General features: G+C 45.4%; 1 protein-coding gene across 1 annotated transcript in view; it reads right to left on the minus strand.

The window, feature by feature from the left end:
• The window catches only part of ANKRD6 (ankyrin repeat domain 6), a 257,505-nt gene that overhangs the window by 130,135 nt on the left and 109,755 nt on the right, over positions 1-17,615 (minus strand). Inside the window, exon 2 of the mRNA XM_060030233.1 lies at positions 10,502-10,765. Within this exon, the coding sequence (XP_059886216.1) occupies positions 10,502-10,621 (120 nt within the window). The 5' untranslated portion in view covers positions 10,622-10,765. The remainder of the gene's footprint in view (positions 1-10,501; positions 10,766-17,615) is intronic.

Genomic DNA, 17,615 nt, shown 5'->3' on the forward strand with positions numbered 1-17,615 from the left:
GTCAGCAGTCTATTGTGTTCCCCACGGTTCTCTGTGCTCACACAAATAGAGGCAGGCTGGCAGACAGAAGTGGACTTGCGCTTTAACCAAAATGCATCAGACTGTACCCATCACTTGCTACTTTCCTATTTGCCGTTTTCATTTATCAATGGATATAACTGGTCAATATAAATGTAACTCTTTTCCAAGTTCTTTGTGCATGAACGTGTATGCAAATGTAACATTTTACATAAATTACATAAATTAGATACACATGACATTGCGTAAGTTTGCATACGGTCTTTAGTTCTTTTTTTCCTTGCCTTCCTCCCTTCCTTCCCTTCCTCCATGTTTTACCCCCCCATGTTGCCACCTGCTGAGTTTTCTGCCCATCCACTCAGCAGTGAACTCTGGGGGTCTCACTTTCTATGCCTTGAGGCCCTGCGGTCTGTACTTCTTAATCATCTAAATCCTATGTCATTACTCAGGGGTGGTGGTAGGTATCAAATAGAAGTTTGATAAACATTAATTTCATGAATGAAACTGCATTTTTCTTAACTAAAGCTGCATCAAATAACCTCTGTCTGGTTACTTTCAGAGAAAACGAAAGCTGTGGTGAAACATCCCAAGGACCAGCTTCCTAAAAGTTCTTTAAAAAGATACTGGAAAAAAAAAAAAAAAAAAAAAAAAAAAAAAGATACTGGAGTGGGACTTCCCTGGTGGCACAGTGGTTAAGAATCCGCCTGCCAGTGTAGGGGACACGGGTTCGAGCCCTGGTCTGGGAAGATCCCACATGCCGCGGAGCAACTAAGCCGTGCGCCACAATTACCGAGCCTGTGCTCTAGAGCCCACGAGCCACTAACTACTGAGCTCGTGTGCTGCAACTACTGAAGCCCGTGCACCTAGAGCCCATGCTCTGCAATAAGAGAAGCCACCGCTTGACGCAACTAGAGAAAGCCCGTGTGCAGCAACGAAGACCCAACACAGCCAAAAAACAAACAAATAAATAAATTTACTAAAAAAAAAGTTGCTAAAAAAGAAGAACGAAATAATGCCATTAGCAGCAACACAGGTGGACCTAGAGATTCTCATACTGAGTGGAGTAAGTCAGACAGAGAAAAACAAATATATGATATCACTTATATGTGGAATCTAAAAAAAGAGTACAAATGAACTCATCTACAAAACAGAAATAGATTACAGATGTAGAAAACAAACTTATGGTTACCAGAGGGTAAGTGTGGGGAGGGATAAATTGGGAGATTGGGATTGACATGTACACACTACTATATATAAAAGAGATAACTAATAAGGACCTACTGAATAGCACAGGGAACTCTACTCAATACTCTGTAATGACCTATAGGGGAAAAGAATCTAAAAAAGAGTGGATATATGTATATGTATAACTGATTCACTCGCTCTACAGCACAGACTAATACAACATTGTAAATCAACTATACTCCAATAAAATTTAAAAAAAAAAGAATTTAAGATGTTTAAGTGTAGTTTCTACACCAATTCCCAGTTCCCAAGCCCACTGCCTCTGATGACTTGTCCTGTGCATGGCAACTCCACTCGTGCTTGGTGGATAAGGTATCATACCCACACACTATTAGCTACCAGGTAAAATCCCCATGAGGACAGAAGAGGCTGCCCTTATCTGAGGCGCCTGGTGTAACAGAGATGACATCAGCATGGGAGCCAGGAGATCCCGGTTCTGGTGCCACCTGTGGCATGCCCTAGCTTGTATGTCACTTCCCTTTTGGGGCCTCCATTTCCTCACAAGTCCAAAAGAAAACGCTCATGGCGTTCTGGGGATGAGCAGCACATATACGAAAATAACTTGCAAAGTATAAAATGTTACACACATGTACAATACACTATTGGGAAAGTGCTTTATTAAAGTACCTGGGCACATGAGTTACTAGTCAGTAAAACATTTGCAGATTATATCTGCTATGTGTAAGATTCCAAGGAAGATGCTCTAGTAACAAGCAGCCCACAGGATGTTCCCAACCCAAAGTCATAAACACACAGGGAAAACATGGTGTTTAAGAGCAAAAACTCTGGAGCCAGATGGCCAGGGTTCAAATCCCAGTCCTGAAACTTTCTGAAACTTTGGGAAGGTTACCTCACCTCTCCTTGCCTCAGTTTCCTCATCTGTATAATGAGAACACAGTTGTGGTGAGGTTTAGAGGACTTAATCATTGTAGACTCTTACAAGAGTAGCTGACACCTAGTAAGCACTGAGTGTAAGCAACTTACACTAAACAACATTATACCCCTCACTGGACACACATGGGGCCTAATGAGTGAGCACTGTGCTAGGCACTGGAGGGGTTAAAAAAACAGACCCAATATTTTGTGCCCACTTAGATTTTATAACTGCAGCCACATGTGTTATCACATTTAGGCCCTAAGGAAATCCTCTAAGTTTGGGGAGGAAAATGAGACGTGTAAAGTGAAGAAATTTGCCTACATCTGTGCTTCTCAGCAAGGGGCAATTTTGCCCCCCTCCCAGGGGATATTTGGCACGTCTGGAGACATTTTTGATCGTCACAACCAGGGAGAAGGGAGTACCATGCATCTAATGAACAGAGGCCAGAGATGCTGCAAGGCAGTCTACAATGCATAGGACAACCTCCCACAGCAAAGAATTATCTGGCCCAAAACATCAATAGTGCAGAAGCTGAGAAACTCTGGCCTACATGAACAAGCAGTTAATAAGCAGTAGAGCAGACACCTGTACCAAGGTCTTTGGATTCCAAATCCAGAGCTTTCCTTCTGTGTCAAACACAGAGAAATACAAAAGAGAAACTGGCCCAGGTCAGAGTGATAGTCTGCTGGGGAGTTCTGAGCACCCACAGAGTGGTATGCAATTATGAGAGACTCAGAGCCAACGCACAGCAAGTGCTGCACCAGTGCAGAGGAAGTGAGTTCCATGCAGGGCACCTGCACAGAACCATTCTCGGTGGGCTTCCTGGTGGTGGAGGCTCATAAGCTGGGTTCTGAGTGGGCAGGCCTTCGGGGGCACAGTGGATACAAAAGGCCTTTCAGGAGGCAGCTGCAAGTTAGAATTTATGAGCTGACTTCCCAACAGCAACACTCAAAAACAATAAAACAAAATTGCCTTCGAAGTTCTAGGTTTCATACCAAATTGTCAATTAAATGAGAGGGTATAATAAAGATTCTGTTTTCAGATATGCAGACTCTCAAAACATTTGTCTCCCATGTGCCCTCTCTTAGGAAACTGCCAGAGGATATGCACCACCAAAATGAGGGTGACATGGGTTTTGGCAAACAGGGGGTCTAACACAGGGGAGAGGTGAAAGGAATTCTCAGGATGACTCCACGCATCAGAACTAGAGAGTAGCCCAGATCAAACTGGAACGGAAGGATGGATGACTCCAGAAGGGATATCTCCAGGAAAAGAATAAAACTGGTAAATATGTGATAGGCTTAACCATGGAAATTACACTAAGAACTGGTTTTGTTTTGTTTTTCCCCAGCGACGCTGCACGGCTTGCAGGATCTCAGTTCCCTGACCAGGGATTGAACCTGGACCATGGCAGTGAAAGCCTGGATTCCTAACCACTAGGCCACCAGGGAACTCCCCCTAAGAACTGTTTTACAGAGTTGAAAGGTAGAGGAAACATCTAACTATAAGTTTGAATAAAACTAAACAAATTTAAAAATCAAGGCAATGATCAAGTTCAGGAAAAGCAGCAAGTTATACAAACAATGGAAATGTAATGATAGTACAATTATTGGCTCACCAGTGAAGAGTATTTATATAATCACACTAATTGTGAATCTGCTCCAAAATTGTGATACAACTACATAGGGAGAAATGTGGGAGAGAAAGGGGCAATAGATTGTGTCTAAAATTGATTAGTCTCTCCTGTGCGCTCATTCTCAGGAAGGCATTCGAGCTGTGCTATTCAATATGGTAGCCAATAAATGACATATGGTAGATTATTGATGAAGATAACAAAATAAGTTTTATAAGATTTTTTCATAAAGAAGACATTTTATTATGTTTGGTTTTACAGTATACTATATAAAAAATCCAAGGGGGGCTTCCCTGGTGGCGCAGTGGTTGAGAGTCCGCCTGCCGATGCAGGGGACATGGGTTCGTGCCCTGGTCCGGGAAGATCCCACATGCCGTGGAGCGGCTGGGCCCGTGAGCCATGGCCGCTGAGCCTGCGCGTCCGGAGCCTGTGCTCCGCAACGGGAGAGCCCACAGCGGTGAGAGGCCCGCGTACCGCAAAAAAAAAAAAAAAAACCAAGGTATCTATGAAAAAAAATGTTTTAACATCTTTACTGGAGTATAACTGCTTTACAATGGTGTGTTAGTTTCTTCTTTATAACAAAGTGAATCAGCTATACATATACATATATCCCCATATCTCCTCCCTCTTGCATCTCCCTCCCACCCTCCCTATCCCACCCCTCTAGGTGGTCACAAAGCACAGAGCTGATCTCCCTGTGCTATGCAGCTGCTTCCTACAAGCTATCTATTTTACATTTGGTAGTGTATATATGTCCATGCCATTCTCTCACTTCGTCCCATCTTACCCTTCCCCCTCCCTGTGTCTTGAAGTCCATTCTCTACGTCTGCGTCTTTATTCCTGTTCTGCCCCTAGGTTCTTCAGAACCACTTTTTTTTTTTTTTAGATTCCATATATATGTGTTAACATACGGTATTTGTTTTTCTCTTTCTGACTTACTTCACTCTGTATGACAGACGCTAGGTCCATCCACCTCACTACAAATAACTGTTTCATTTCTTTTTATGGCTAATATTCCACTGTATATATGTGCCACATATTCTTTATCTATTCATCTGTCGACGGACACTTAGGCTGCTTCCATGTCCTGGCTATTGTAAATAGTGCTGCAATGAACATTGTGGTACATGACTCTTTTTGAATTATGGTTTTCTCAGAGTATATGCCCAGTAGTGGGATTGCTGGGTCGTATGGTAGTTCTGTTTTTAGTTTTTTAAGGAACCTCCATACTGTTCTCCATAGTGGCTGTATCCATTTACATTCCCACCAACAGTGCAAGAGGGCTCCCTTTTCTCCACACCCTCTCCAGCACTTATTCTTTGTAGATTTTTTGAGGATGGCCATTCTGACTGGTGTGAGGTGATACCTCATTGTAGTTCTGATTTGCATTTCTCTAATGATTAGTGATGTTGAGCATCCTTTCATGTGTTTGTTGGCAATCTGTATATCTTCTTTGGAGAAATGTCTATTTAGGTCTTCTGCTCATTTTGGGGTTCGGCTGTTTGTTTTCTTGATATTGAGCTGCATGAGCTGCTTGTAAATCGAAATTATTAACCAATTAAAAATGTAATAAATTTGAAAGTCCACATGATGCAAGTGAATATTAAATACCTAAAATTAAGCTTGGTATTATGTTTATATAATAATATATACACATAATAAATATACATATATATAATAATATATGTGTGTTTATATATGTGTTTACATAATAATATAAACACATAATATATATGTTTTAATATAACTAAACAAATTAAATGTAACAACTTGTGGAGCCTTAAAAAAAACCAAACAATATGGTAGTCCAGCCACACATGGCATTTAAACTTAATTAAATTTAAAATTCAGTTCCTCAGTCATCCTAGCCACATTTCAAGTACAGCCAACCCTTGAACAACATGAGGGTTAATGGTGCCAACCCTCCGCGCTGTCAAAAATCCGAGTATAACTGATATTCATATTCCCAGGTCCTCCATACCCATGGTTCCTCAGTATCTGCGGCTGCAAATCCGCAGATTCAACAAACCACCGACCACATGGTACTATAGTATTCACTATTGAAAAAAATGTACGTGTAAGTGGACCCGCGCAGTTCAAACTCTTCTGTTCAACTGTCCTCAACAGCCATGTGTTGCTACTCTGTTTAGACAGCACAGATATTGAACATTTCACCATCACAGAAAGTTCTCTCAGACAGCACTGCACTAGAGGGTGTACCACAACAGAACAAAGAAGGAGAAAGACACTGGGGCCCAGAAAATACAAAGTCAACATATATAAAAGCGGTAAGGGGAATCCCTAGGGTAAGAGTAAAGGCAGATCCTCAGACAGCCGCCAGAGGCTGAGCGCCTCCAGTGCAGACTGAAGCAAGGGAAGGGGCTCCAGGGGACAGCTCTTCCAGGAGAATCAGTGGAGAGACGACCGAACATTCTGCACATCCAGAGATTACACCGATGGGGACGATTAGTGACAGTGAGAGACAAAACTAAAGAAACAAATATAAGACAATTATAAACATCAGGGTAAACATATTATTGCAAAAAAGTTAATGTTATGATAGTACAAACCACAGGGCTCAGCTATAACTGGAATAAATTGGTTAAAATATGTAAAAATGAAATGCTGAGGTCATTGTTATGAAAGTATGTGTGAGAGGGCAGGAGAGGGAAAGAAAGCTAAATCTTAAATCATCGCTTTTCATATCGTTAAACAGATAATGCCAAAAATGGAAAAAATCAAGATTTAGCAGTATCACGATATCTTTATGGATGTAAGCACTAAAAGAATCTACCGGACTTCCCTGGTGGCGCAGTGGTTGAGAGTCCGCCTGCCAATGCAGGGGACGTGGGTTCGTGCCCCGGTCTGGGAAGATCCCACATGCCATGGAGCGGCTGGGCCCGTGAGCCTGCGCATCCAGAGCCTGTGCTCCGCAACGGGAGAGGCCACAACAGTGAGAGGCCGCGTACGGCAAAAAAAAAAAAAAAAAGAATCTACCAAAAGAGTTGAAAGTAATTGCCTACGGAGAATCAAAACTGGAAGGCAAACATAGTAAAAATATCTGATGCTTTAACTTATGGGTATGTGCAACATAAAAATTAAAATATACCTAAATTGTTTTTAAATTAAAAATTGAACTGATTAATCAAATTAGTAGTATTTGCATATTCATTCGAAATATTAAAATAAATACCAGGGGAAAAAAAATCTGAAAAATTTAAAAGTTTTTTCTGCAGAGGAGCAGATTGGAGTTTTTGTTAAAAGCCTTCTTAACGGTATTTGAACTTATTCTTTTAAAGCTTCTATGTGCATGCTTTACTTTGATAATTATTAAAAAGCAAGTGATGTAAAAAAAAATAATAACAAGCATTGGTGAGGACACAGAGACTGGAAGCTTCATACACTGCTGTTGGGAATGTAAAATGGTAGATACTCTGGAATATAGCTTGGCAGTTCCTTAAAACGTTAAACATAGATTTACCATGTGACCCAGCAATTCCACTCCAAGGTGTCTACCCAAGAGAAATGAGAACAAATATGTTCACAGCAGCATTATTCGTAATAGTTCTAAACCAGAAACAACCCAAAATGTCCATCAATTGATGACTGGATAAACAAAATGTGATATATGTATATAGTGGAATAATATTCTGCAATAAAAGAAAATGCATGCTACAACACAGATGAACCTTGAAAACAGTAGGCTAAATGAAAATACCCAGACACAAAAGACCACATAATGTATGATTCTATTTATATAAAATGTCCATAAAAGGGAAATTTGTAGAAACAGAAAGTAGATCAATGGTTGCCAGGAGCTGGGGATGGGAATGGGGAATGAGAGCTAAGAAGTATGGAGTTTCTTACTGGGATTCTAAAATTAGAAATGTACTAAAACTAGAACATGGTGTTGGTTGCACAACTCTGTAAATACATTAAAAATTATCATATTTCAGGGACTTCCCTGGTGTTTCAGTGGTTAAGACTCCACGCTCCCAATGAAGGGGGCCTGGGTTCGATCCCTGGTCGAGGAACTAGATCCCGCACGCCGCAACTAAGACCTGGCAGAGCCAAATAAATAAATACTTTTAAAAAAATTATCAAATTTCACACTTAAAATGGGTAAGCTTTTTGGCATGTAAGTTATACCTCAATAAAGCTGTTTTTTAAAAAGTAAATGATACTGTTTAAAAAAGAGAACTTGCAGACTATGAGCTAAGTGCTTTAATAAGTTATTATTATAACAATTCTGAAAGGTTGGTATTATTATCCCCATTTTACAGATAAGGCAACTGAGGCTCAAAGAAGTTAAGCAACTTGCACAATTAGCAAACACAGCAAAGTTAAAATGTGTGCACATGTGCCCTAACTACAGAGTTCCTGTACTTTCTCCCATGTGTGACTGCCTGGGTCCTGAAGAGCTGTGGTTAGATCATGCTGAGGCCTGAGTCAAGGTTCCCTTCACCCTGGATTCCATACAACCTAGTCACCACCTAGGTCAGAGTGCTGTTAGGCTAATGAGTGAACTTTGAGTACCCAAAGACTTTCAGTCTCTCTAGAGACCAGCATTGTGATACTGTGACTTATAATAAGAAATACAGGGCTTCCCTGGTAGCGCAGTGGTTAAGAATCCACCTGCCAATACAGGAGACACAGGTTCGAGCCCTGGTCCAGGAAGATCCCGCATGCCGTGGAGCAACTAAGCCTGTGCGCCACAACTACTGAGCCTGTGCTCTAGAGCCCACGTGCCACAACTCCTGAAGCCCGTGCGCCTAGAGCCCGTGCTCTGCAACAGGAGAAGCCACCGCAATGAGAAGCCCGTGCACCACAATGAAGAGTAGCCCCTGCTCGCCGCAACTAGAGAAAGCCCACAGGCTGCAATGAAGACCCAACGTGGCCAAAAATAAAATAAATAAAAAATAAATTAATTAAAAGAAAAAAGAAATACAGATTTGCTCTTAATCTCCATTCCTGGCTCACAGCTCCTCACAGCTCCTTGGAATTTCCTGAGTGATAAGAGCAACGGGAGCATCTTTTGTTATAATAGTTGGTCTTCTGCTATCAGTTCCTGAAATAGCTCCAGAGCCATAAAGGTGAAAGGAATGTGTTATTCCTAATAAACTCCTTTCAACCATACCTGAGGTTATATTAATAAGATAACTTACGGAAAGCCCTAAGGATGGAGGGCTGGTTGCCAAGGGAACCAACAGTGATTACAGGTTGGAACTTTCAGTCACACTTCCCTGACCTCCAGGGAGGGGAGAGAGGCTGGAGGTTGAATCAATCACCAATGGCCAATGATTTAGTAAATAATGTCTATGTAATGAGGCCTCCGTAAAAACCCAGAGGACAGAGTTCAGGGAACTTCCGGGTTGGTGAACACACAGAGGTGCTGGGAGGGTGGTGCGCTCAGAGGCCTGGAAGCTCAGCCTCCTTTCCCCATACCTTGCCCTCTGCATCTCTCCCATCTGCCTGTTCCTAAGTTATACCCTTTTATAATAAACTGGTAATCTGGTAAGTAAAATGTTTTCCTGAGTTCTGTGAGCTGCTTTAGCCAATTAATTCAACCCAAGGAGTGAGTTGTGGGAACCTCTGATTTACAGCCAGTCAGTCAGAAGCACAGGTGACAACCTGGACTTGTGACTGGTGTGTGAAGCAGTCTTATGGGACTGAGTCCTTAGCCTGTGAGAGCTGATGCTATCTCCAGACAGATACTGCCAGAATTGAGTTAACTGCTTGGTGGTGCTGGAAAAAGCACACATCAGAAGCAGGAAATACACAGACTGCACGTGACTAACCAAAAATGTGAGCTGGCCAATCTTTGCCGTAGGAGGTCAGAGGTCAACAGACGTTACTATTTGAAAATGAAACTTCGCCTCTCTCCATGGCTCTCTCTGGGGTGGCCTGGAGTGGGGGGCTCTGGAGTCATAACTGGGTCCAAGTTGCAGTTTTGCCACTCAGCAGCTGGGGGCCCCTTGAGTAAATTACTTCAATCTTTCTGTGCCTCAGTTTCCTCATCTCTAAAGTGAGGATGAAAAAAGAACCTCTTCTAGAGGCCTATGAAGTGCTTAGAGTAATACTGTTTGCCGTCAGCATTACTTCGTCTGTGTATCTGCACTTGTCACCTAACTGGGCAGAGCCTGCCTTACCTCAGTTTTGCTATAAAGCTGCCCTTGGGCCTGTGCATTCTCTCGTCTACCATGGTGGCATCTGTTGGTGAGGGGTCAGCAATGCCCTCCAAAGCCTGCCACACATTCTCACTGACCCACGTGAAATCAGCCTAAAGAGGTCATTGGGAGGCATCTGGTCCAAGCCCATCACTGTCCAGATGGGAGCAGTGAGGTTCTGCATGGCGTCTGGGCTGCCCCGTCGTCCACAGGCCTCCCAAGGGAGCCTAATGTGATTCTCACACACTCTACCCAGTAAATTCTTGTGCCCCAATTTCTCCAGAGAGATCTCTTGTCCATCTGGCTAAAGAAGTAGGTGAGAAAAATCCACACTGCGATTTTAAAGAGGGTCAAATGCTAATTACGAGTGACTCCATTTGAAACATAGCAACGAAAGCATTTTTAATCCTTCTTCTTTCTCCCCAAACCTCCAGCACTGGAAACAAAAAACAAAACCAACCAGTTCTTTGAAAACTGAACGAAACACAACAGTTTTATGGACAATGCTTAAGAGGCAGGCTTTTCCCCAGGGAATGGCTAAAGTGTTTATTCTCTTGTTACCTTGGTAACCGCTACCTTGGCACCCTTGTTGATGAGCTGAACCACATTCTCCGCCTGGCCTTTGTATGCAGCTATGAGCAGGCGTTCTGAAAGCGCGGCGACCGCATCCTGCTGGCTCATGAATTAGGAGAGAAAGACGTTTTCCGGGAAGTGGCAGACAAGTTCCTTTGGCTCAACGCGATGCCACGGGCCCAGGCAGGCACCCTCGGGTAAAGACGTTCCGATCATTGGAAGGGGCCTTCATCACTATGCCATCTTTGGGACCTAGGGTTACAGAACAAAGCTGCCGTCAGCACCACTCAGCACCCAGGACAGGCCACACCGCTCCTCCCTGGTTTTAGGGCGTCTGCTGATTGCTCAGTGCAGGGGAGGGGAGCTGGGAGAGACAGGACAGGCGGCAAGCACCCTCTGCAGAGCAAACCCTGAACTTGCACGTGGAAGGCGGAGAGTATACGGAAACACCCCGCTCCCATCCCCACCCCCGCAGACTCCAGACCACGGCGAGGTCTGCTCTGCGTCTCCCACCCAGGTAGCAGCGGCCTGACACAATCCCCTGAATGTAGACTGGTTTCCAGGCCCACCCTCGGCAGGAAACTACACTGTGTGGGAACACACAGGGCCCTCTGGACCGCATTTTGTGGGCCCGCCACGGCTAACATGCCTATTCCCCTGGCCGGTTAGGTGCCTGTGGACCACACCCCACAGAGACCCTGAGGAGGGGGCCACACCCATGGGGCTTTCTCCCAGCATTTCCAGCCTTTCTCTTCCTTCATCCTTTTCCCATTGTAAATGGTGCAGGTTCCAGAAATCTGCAACAGGTGGAGAGCTGGGAGCAGGCCCGGACCATCTCCTAGCCAATAACTGCTGGAACAACCCATCTTGGGAACAAAACTGATGCTACAAACAGTTACTCTAGGGAGGGGCTTAACAAGAGGGAAGTAAGTGGGCAATTCAAACCAGCGACAGGATGCTAAGCCCCGTCTCGGAGCTGTGGTCTGGGGGCAGTAACTAGCAGTAAACTCAAGCCCTCTTTCCACCAAATGGCCAAATGGATAGAATTTTAAAGACTGACTCTTCCCAGTAGCGCTGGACCACCATTAGAGCAAACCAAAGCCACTGGGATTATGCCAAAGGTGAAGGGTTTTGGGGGCCAAAGAAGGAAAGTTTAAGAATCTGATCTATTCCTATTAGGAGGGCAAGGCAATGTGGGCCTCTTTTTGTTTTAAAATGTACTTGCTAAAAATACCAATATTGCAGATGGAGAGAAAATGCTGTACCACAAGGAATCCCAGGACCTACCACCCATTTTAGTTATGAAGGACCAGAAGATACAGACGTCCTTTACAGCGGTTTCCAGGCAAACCCCATGCTCCTTTCACTGGCTGTGATGTGACTGAGAAAGGGCTGGTCGGTACCTGCTCTGACTCTGCATCACCGTGACATCCAGGTGGCTCGTGTCACCAGCAGCTCCGGGCAGCTGGGGTTAAACTTTCATGTATAAAACAGACGGAACAACAGGACTGTGGTAGGGACTAAAGATGGTATTTTATTACGTGAAAGTATTGGCCAAATGTGAGTAGTATAACTTCTGAAAGGTCATTCTTCTCCCTGCTCAGCTTGCAAATGATCAAATTTTCTCACTGTCGTCCATCTGTTGCCCAAATTGTGGATAAAAAAGAGCAAGGAAAGGGATTTCCCTGGCGGTCCAGTGGTTAGGACTCCGCGCTTGCACTGCCGAGGGCACAGGTTCAATCCCTGGTCGGGGAACTAAGATCCCACAAGCCACGCACCACGGCCAAAAAAAAAAAAAGAGATAACAAGGAAAGAGACACGAGGAACCCTCACAAACCCACCCTGCTCTGATCACCAGACTCATCAGAAGCGCAACAAACCTGGAGAAGGTACAAGCAGGGGACCCCTCCCGCAGCCACGGCCAGAGATCGCTGGGATGCACCCCAAATCTTTGCTGAATGAATGCGCCAATGAAAGAATAAAGTTGAGACTCAAAACAGAGAGAAATGGAGCTGGAAAAGCCTTTGGAAATTCCCAGGGTCGCACTGGAAGACTGTAGTTTGGGCTTTATGTTTCCCAGAATGTTCTACTGTTGGGGAGTGGTTTGTTTTCGTAAACACAGGATACACCGTCTGTCTTTATTCAGGTAACCTGCGGCACGTCCAAACCAATTACCCTGAGCTTCTGATCTGTCTGCCCCAATCCTGCGAAAGCACTCCAGGCCCGAATGGCAGGAAAACACAGACAACGAGCCCCGGCTTCCTAAAGGCTCTCCCTCCCTCAGCCACAGTCTTCTGCACTCACTCATTTGCTATTTATTTCCCAAACCTTTCCTGCAACGGGCATTTGAGTGTCTCAAGTACAATGGCCCGGTTCATAGAAACATTATCATCATGGCTAAAATTTCACGATTTCACTCCACAGCTTAACTCCTGGGGAATAGAGATCTTCTTGCTGCAACCCCAGGGCAGCCCATCAGCAAGCTGTCCGGCCTCCCCAGCAATGGAAGCATGGGTTAACCAGCCTGTCTACACTGACAGTTGCTCCCCTCCCTCCCTTCCGTCCCAGGCCATAAATTCAGCCTCGGGGACACTGAGACAAAAGCCAAGATGCACTGATTGCCATGGTTGCCAGCTACTGAGACAGCCCATGATTACCCTTGGTAAACAGCCCTTTACAAGCCCAGCGCACATTACTAATCCTTTTGTTTTTTTTTTTAAAGAGACAGAAACACTCCATTTGTGAGAAAATGTTGGCCAAGCAGAAATGTCAGCGTTTTGGTTTTTCTTTTTTTAAAATTTCAATGGCAGCTACTTAAGAATAAAATGCTCCCCACCCCCAAGCCATCCCACACCCTCCACCACAGCCAGTGCACAGCCCGCCCGAGGCAGAGAGCGGCCTGCAGGAGGTTCTGGATACCTCACCACCGCCAGAGATGCCCAGAAAACTGCCTGCAAAATCAGAAACAGAATCCCAGGTTTCCAGTTCCTAGTCTGCTGCTAGCACCATCGCTGTGTGCTTGGGTATCTCAAGTTCATGCTCAGTTTAAACCCAGTAGCCTCACTAGTAGGACCTCCAGTATTCGCCTTCATTTTCATTTACACACGGCAGAGGGGGGCGGAGGGAGGGATCAAAGTGGCTGAGTCTTCTTTTCTGCCTCCTTTCTTTCTTTCTTTTTTTTTTTTTGGCCCTGCCGTGCAGCATATGGGATCTTAGTTCCCCAACCCAGGATCAAACCCAAACTGAGATCAAACCCATGCCGCCTGCAATGGAAGCACGGAGTCTTAACCACTGGACCGCCAGGGAAGTCCCTCTGCCTCCTTTCTGACTTCCACCTTGGGTTGGGGTGCAGGGCCCAGCTCACGTTCCTTTCCACCTCTCTCACGATCACTGCCCTAAATCTTTGTATCCTTGCCTCCCACCTAGAACAATGATCCCCATCCTTTTGCAGTGAGGGGATACTTGGCTTCTCATCTGATACCTCTGAACTGACAAATCAAACCAGGCGGAAGGAAGTGGGCTGGGGAGAAGAATAAAGAGAGGCTGTTGGACCCCCAGCAGTGAGTGGGGAGGGGAGAGGACCAGTCTGAAATCAAGGAGTTAAACTTCACTGCCAACCTGTTGGGTACCCAGGCTCCAAGCAGCTCCGTTCCCTCATTCAATCTGAGCTTCCGCTTCCAGATAGATCACCTGTCATTCAAGACACTTCCCATTGCAGGAGGTGAGGAATTTCTGCCCCAAGTCTATCAATCACATCCCTCTTTGTCACTTGCACAGCATTTTTCACAGGAGAAAAACCTTAAAATGCAAACAAGCTGCGAGTTCTTTAAGCAGAAATGAAATAAACGCACGATCATAAATACGCAATGAGCATCCTGAATCCAGAAAGGGATTTAGCTTCCTAAGAAAGATTCCCCTCCTTCCTCCCAGTCCACTGCCCCATTTTCATTGCTCTCCAGTTCGCCAGTGTTTTTGTCTCTCATCACAAATGCCAGAGGGCTAAACAGCTGCTTGGTCTGTGATGCAATAGGTTTTCTTTTTACTGTGAAAGGTCTATGAGGTTTTCTTGAAGATTTACAAAAAAGTCCCCCGGTACCGGTATCCCAAAGCCACTGCATCCAGTCTCCTAACAGGCAAAATATTCTAGAAGAAACCTGCAAACAAAAGTCCCAGCCAGGCATTACGCACAGCCCACCCAGAGACGGTCCACAGGCACCCAGGAACCAGTGGTTAGGAAGCACCATCAGTTACGATAACTCGCTTTGCTCCTACTGGCCCAAACCCTGTGTTGAGAGATTGTACTCACATCCGGGGGTCTGTCCTCCCCGTTCTACATCGTGTTCTGTTGCTGGAAAACCACGGTCAGTTCTTTCCTGGAGAGATCATTAGCTTCCTAGGGCTTTAACGCCCAAGGGTCTGCAGTGATTTACGTTACAGTGCTTGCTGCCTTCTCCCCTTGAGCTTCCTCTGCCAGTACTGGCCAGATCACATCTAAAAGCTTAGTAAGACATCCATTCAGCTCGCAATGTTTGGTGGCTTCCTAGTCTGCCTGGCACAGAAGTCCTGGGTCTTCAGACTTTGTTGGGCTGCTGCCTCCTGCCAGCAGAGGACCTGTAACACTGCTCTGATCAGAGTCGGGGAATGATTCACAGATGGGCGGGGTGCTTCTGAATGATGCTCGGACGACAGAGAAACGAAGTTTGTATTCTTTCAGCAGTAATACGGGGAAATGAATGCACGTGTTGTAAGGGACGGAGGATGCAGGAAGGGTCAAAATCTGTAATGAACTGCCTTTGTGACAACAGTTATGGAAATGCCCGTTTTGTGGAAACAGCGGAGACCCAGACACTCCCTGCCCTCCTTGGGCAGAGAGTTCCAGCACAGTGACCGCAGCAGCAAGGAGACTAGGGCCTGGTTGAGGAGCCATTCCCCGTGTTTGTGAACCCATAGTTTGTCGCAAAAATCCTCCTCTGAACAGAGTCTCTGCAGGAAAGGGGGAAGGGAGGAAACAGGGAGCTTTTTCAAGTGCTGTCAGTGGCCCTCCACATTGCAGGTGTGTCCTCCAGACCACTTGTTGAAGCAACAGAAAACCAACTTCCCAACTATTTCTATGAGTAATCATAGAAAGGAAGAGGGTTTTGGTTCTGACTTGAACCAATATTACTATTTTCCCCCTCATTTCTAAAGCAAGAACTGTTGGTCCTGGAGAGGGGAAAAGAACACTGTCAACATGAACCCTCCAAGCACCATCCCGGCCCAAAGCCTTGCTTCCATTACCCTAAGGGTACCAGCTCCTATGGGCAAGGGGCTGGGATTCTGCTTTGGCCAGTGTTCGCCTTACACCAAGGGCAGGAGAATAGCCAGGGACCGGGGCTGGTACGCTGCAGAGAGAATGAACTCCCCTGGGGAGACAAAATGCCAGGAGAATGATAATCCTATTTTTAATGCACGACCCTCATACTAGTTTATCCAGAAGTGATCACTGCCGGGATACTGCAACCACCACTGGAGGACCAGTGAGGTTAGAATATAGATGAACGTGACCCGCTCCCTACCTTGAAAAAACTCATCATCTGGCCCTGATCAGCCTTGATCGGGGCCCAAAAGGCCAGATGCCAGATGAGAACTGCACACCAAATGCGACAGAAGTACAAAGCAAGGAGTGCTTAATTTTCTCAGAGCTTCTGACATTTCCTTCTTCTGAGAAAACGGACTCCCCAGATGGGGCCCCTCAACACAATGTTATCCATGAGGATAGAACAACACTGGCTGCTCGCAGAGTCTGGTGTTCACAAGTGCTATCTGCAAAAGACAGGGGCGGAGAGGCACCTCTTGGCAAGCCCACCATGGCAAAGGAACATGTATGCTTATTTCTTGAGGACGTCAAGTACGGTAACTATTCTCTTCTGAGTCTGACACTTAGAGCATCTTTGAAACAATCACCTCTGCAGGAGGCATGGAGAGGCTGTTGCAGTGAAAGCCGAGTGACATCTGGATACTATTCAGTAGACCTACGACATACCCTACCATCAAGAAGAGCTGCTAACAAATGTAAAAATAATATATCGGAGGTTTAAGGACACATCATTGAATACAGATATGACTGACGGGAGGCTTGCGATGTAGACACCTTCCCTTTTTACGTGGGGCAATAATTACTGTTTAGTTGCCTGGCACTGCTAGATCACCAGAGCCTCCAAGTTGGGGGCCAGGCACTCACATCACATAGCAAATGACCCAAAATCCAGACCAACAGTCATCCATTGCTGAGCCCTCCGCTGCCCCATCTCTCCCTAGACAAGATGAGGCTGAATTGTGTGCCCCAAAATTCATGTATTGAAGCCCTAACCCTTAGTGTGACTGTACTTGGAAACAGGGCCTTTAGGAGGTAATTAAGGTAAAACGAGGTTCTAAGGGTGGGGCCCTGATCTGATAGGGTTAATGTCCTTATAAGGAGAGACACCAAAGAGCCCCCCCGCTCACTCTCTTCCCCAGCCCCCTCTTTTCACACCTGCACCCTCACGCTCACAGGAAAGGCCATGTGAGGACATAGCGAGAAAGTGGCCACCTGCAAGCCAAGAAGAAAATCATTATCAGAAACCAAACTCTGCTGGACCTCGATCTGGGGCTTCCAGCCTTCAGAACTGTGAGAAAATAAATTCCTGTCATTGAAACCACCCAGTCCACGGTATCTTGTTATGGCAGCCCTGGTGACTAAGATCCGAGCTTCCCTCACAGTGTAATTTGCTGGCATGAGCTCAAGGTTGGTCTTCCTGGTTAGACGCAACTCCTTGAGGGCAGGAACCCTATTTTGTTTATCTTGTATCTCCAGCGCCTGGCACAGTTCCCGGAACATACTTAGCCTTTAATGTCTGTTCAGTGGATGCTAGAAAATCTAATAATCAATTGCTTTTTCTAATCATTAATTGGTCTTCAGGAGTCTGTAGATCCCATAAGAAATAGAGGAAACCGAGTCAGCTAGCCTTTTCCCTTTCCCCAAAGTTCAAACAGGCTATGGCTGCAGAACCTTCAAGAGATAACAAATGGGGGATGTTTTCATTCTTCCCTTTCACTTCCTCCCCAAAATTGAGGATGATCCCAG

This window comes from Delphinus delphis, chromosome 14 (genome assembly GCF_949987515.2).
Source record: "Delphinus delphis chromosome 14, mDelDel1.2, whole genome shotgun sequence".
Taxonomy (NCBI): domain Eukaryota; kingdom Metazoa; phylum Chordata; class Mammalia; order Artiodactyla; family Delphinidae; genus Delphinus; species Delphinus delphis.